Raw genomic sequence first — 2,745 nt, forward strand, 5'->3', positions numbered from 1 at the left:
ACTTAAAACTAGTCGCTCTTCCAACCACAGCTTGCCTTCCTTTCTTTGGAGTAAGCTTCCTGATACTGGTAGTTGCTTATAAGCTCTCCCATCAAGCTCTCCTTCCCATACAAGAACCTCTCTCTTTCTCTGTTCCTTCTCTGATTGCATAGATTTCTTCCCTCTATACAGAAGCAACCCCTGTCCTAGGTCCCCTACCTAGTGCCTGCGAGACCTTCCTCCTCAGTCGCCTCTAGTCTCTTTCCTTTCACCTGCCAAAGACCGACTTGAAATGATGTGTTTAAGCTCTCGCCAGTCTCGTACTTTTGAGGATATTACTACTACTATCGTCCTCACCACTACTTTCTTTCGCCATAAGCTTTAATTCAAAACTTTGCTTAAATCCCATTTCTCGTCAGTCCCTTTATTTTTGGCCTATTCTCCTGCCTCCTTGAAGTTTTGCCCCATTGATCAAAAACTCTCGGCTATAACTATTCTTTCAAAGTCATAGTAACTCATAGGATAAAATACTCCTGTAAGCTATGGAGGGCTGTGGTGGAAATATTACCGGTACCAGTAGTGTTTTGCTGCAAAACGAAAGGCTGCCCTGTTCTTCTCATGAAGCTCTTGATTCTCTCTGGATTTCTAACTCTTCTCCTCCTCCTTTTCATGGTATTCATACTGAGTCCCTTTTTTCTTGCTTGCTTTAGCATGTTGGTTTATGGTGTCTTGTTTTGTGCTGGTCTTGGGCTAAAAAAATATTTTGCTTTTTCTTTTCATTATTCTGCTCTGTACTTTCTTTGAATTTTTCTAAAGCTTTGATCAAATGGTATGCCAAATTCTTTAAAATTTCAAGAATTTTACTGAGCATTGTAGTCCATGTGATTCTCTTTCTTTTCCTAGTTTTTTTAGCTAACGATCACATTTTTTTACAGTTCGTTCATACGAGTAACTAACTTTTTTGCCTATGATGAATTGTTTGCATCTCTTGATTTTGTACTGTCTTGTAGATACTATTCTGAAAATCAAACAGTACTGTAGTTTGGCATGGCAAATTGTTGAACCAAGTGAGAGTTTCTGAAGATTTCCTCAGCCAGCTTGTTTTCCCATGGTTCTCATTTATTAATCTCTTTTAACCTCATTATGTTGTCCTAAAATTGGATTGTGGTTGTGAAATCCTGCAATTTATCCATAGTTGTGCTATTATTTTGCTTAGCCCACTGCAGAGAACAATGGATTTGGATTCTAATTTCAATGTGACGTTACTAACATTTCTTTGTGTCTCTTGAAAATTGGAGTGAGTTTCGATTATCCTACTCTGTTTCAGGTTCTACATCCATGGTTAAATTCGGTGATGCTCGAGGAGAAAACACAAGAGAGAAAACATTCTTCGCACAGAGTGACAAAGGTTATGATGGCAGCGAGAGTTACGACAATTGCTTTCACCAACCAGAAAAGAAAAGGCGACTGACGGCAGAGCAAGTTCAATTTCTTGAAAGAAGTTTTGAGTTGGAAAACAAGCTCGATCCTGAGAGAAAAGTCCAACTTGCTAAAGATCTTAGCTTGCAGCCTAGGCAAGTTGCCATTTGGTTCCAGAACCGAAGAGCCCGGTACAAGACTAAACAGCTGGAGAAAGAATATGATTGTCTCAAATCAAGTTATGATAAACTCAGAGCTGATTATGATACCCTATTCAAAGAGAACGAGAGTCTGAAAAATGAGGTATTTTTCTGGTTTATATTGGTCATAGACATTAATTAAAGTTGTCCAATTTGGTTGGTTTTTTGCTAAAATATTACTATTTTGTTTTTTCCTATAGGTTCATTCACTCGCTGAAAAGTTGGTCCAAAGAGAGAGAGGAAAGGCTAAATCAGAGCCTTTGGATTCCAGTACTATCAGTCCATTGAATGCTGAACCCCAGAAGGCAAATCCTATTGCTCTTTCTCCTAACGTACCCGAAATGCCAGTTAGTGTTAAGCAGGAAGATGCAAGTTCAGCAAAAAGTGATGTCTTTGACTCGGACAGCTCACATTGCACTGATGGAAACCATTCTTCCTTGATGGTCCCTGATGATTCCTCACATGTTTTTGAACCAGAATTGTCAGATTTCTCTCAAGATGAAGATGATAGCCTGAGCAGAAGCCTTCTTCAGCCAACAGGCTTTCCACCCAAACTTGAATACGAATGCTACAATGATCTGCAATGCAATTCAGGCAATCTGGGATTTTCGATTGAAGATCAATCCACTTGGTTCTGGGCGTACTGACTTATCTTGGATGTCATGTCCCGGTTCTATATCTTGCTGTAAATATAGAGGAGATTTAGGAGTCATATCAGGCCCCGGATACTGACATTTTCAGCATCTTGTGGTTGGCTTTTGTTTAGTTGGTGAAAATCATGATATTTGCTCATTTCAGTTCAGCATAATAAATTTTAGACCGACTTGAGATAGTAGAAAAACCATCAGCTTTTGTTAGTTTTGTTGCGAACTTTCATCCTTGGATCGGATCACTTGTTTGGCGCATTAGGTTAAAGTGAATAATGATGATGAGTCACTCTGTCTAGGACGGATTTAAAACTGATCAAAACCAAAGGCATCTGCCCTACAGCACGTCCCATTAACCATGCATGAGCTTTTTAGTCTGATATCCCTTTTACGCTCCTAAATATATGGAGCAATTTGCAACCCCCAATTTATAGAGAGTGCATGGCGATTCACCACCACTCCCGATGTAGAAGCTTTGATCTGGACCTCGGCCGGCAAGG

General features: G+C 39.7%; 1 protein-coding gene across 1 annotated transcript; it reads left to right on the top strand.

Annotated features, from left to right (window-relative positions):
- Positions 1–2,455, top strand: LOC113717242 (uncharacterized). Its single transcript, XM_027241964.2, has 3 exons — positions 1–651; positions 1,307–1,701; positions 1,799–2,455. The coding sequence occupies exons 1-3, from the start codon at positions 522–524 to the stop codon at positions 2,243–2,245; spliced, it is 972 nt and encodes a 323-aa protein (XP_027097765.1). The 5' UTR covers positions 1–521; the 3' UTR covers positions 2,246–2,455.
- Positions 2,456–2,745: the final 290 nt, after the last annotated feature.

This window comes from Coffea arabica, chromosome 11c, assembly GCF_036785885.1.
Source record: "Coffea arabica cultivar ET-39 chromosome 11c, Coffea Arabica ET-39 HiFi, whole genome shotgun sequence".
NCBI classification, from domain to species: domain Eukaryota; kingdom Viridiplantae; phylum Streptophyta; class Magnoliopsida; order Gentianales; family Rubiaceae; genus Coffea; species Coffea arabica.

What these genes read in the sequence shown, in the direction of transcription:
- LOC113717242 (XM_027241964.2), top strand. Translation starts at nt 522, where the DNA reads ATGGAGGGCTGTGGTGGAAATATTACCGGTACCAGTAGTGTTTTGCTG. An exon ending in TTCTCCTCCTCCTTTTCATG is followed by an intron (nt 652 to 1,306) that starts GTATTCATACTG and finishes ACTCTGTTTCAG; the next exon opens with GTTCTACATCCATGGTTAAA. An exon ending in ACGAGAGTCTGAAAAATGAG is followed by an intron (nt 1,702 to 1,798) that starts GTATTTTTCTGG and finishes TTTTTCCTATAG; the next exon opens with GTTCATTCACTCGCTGAAAA.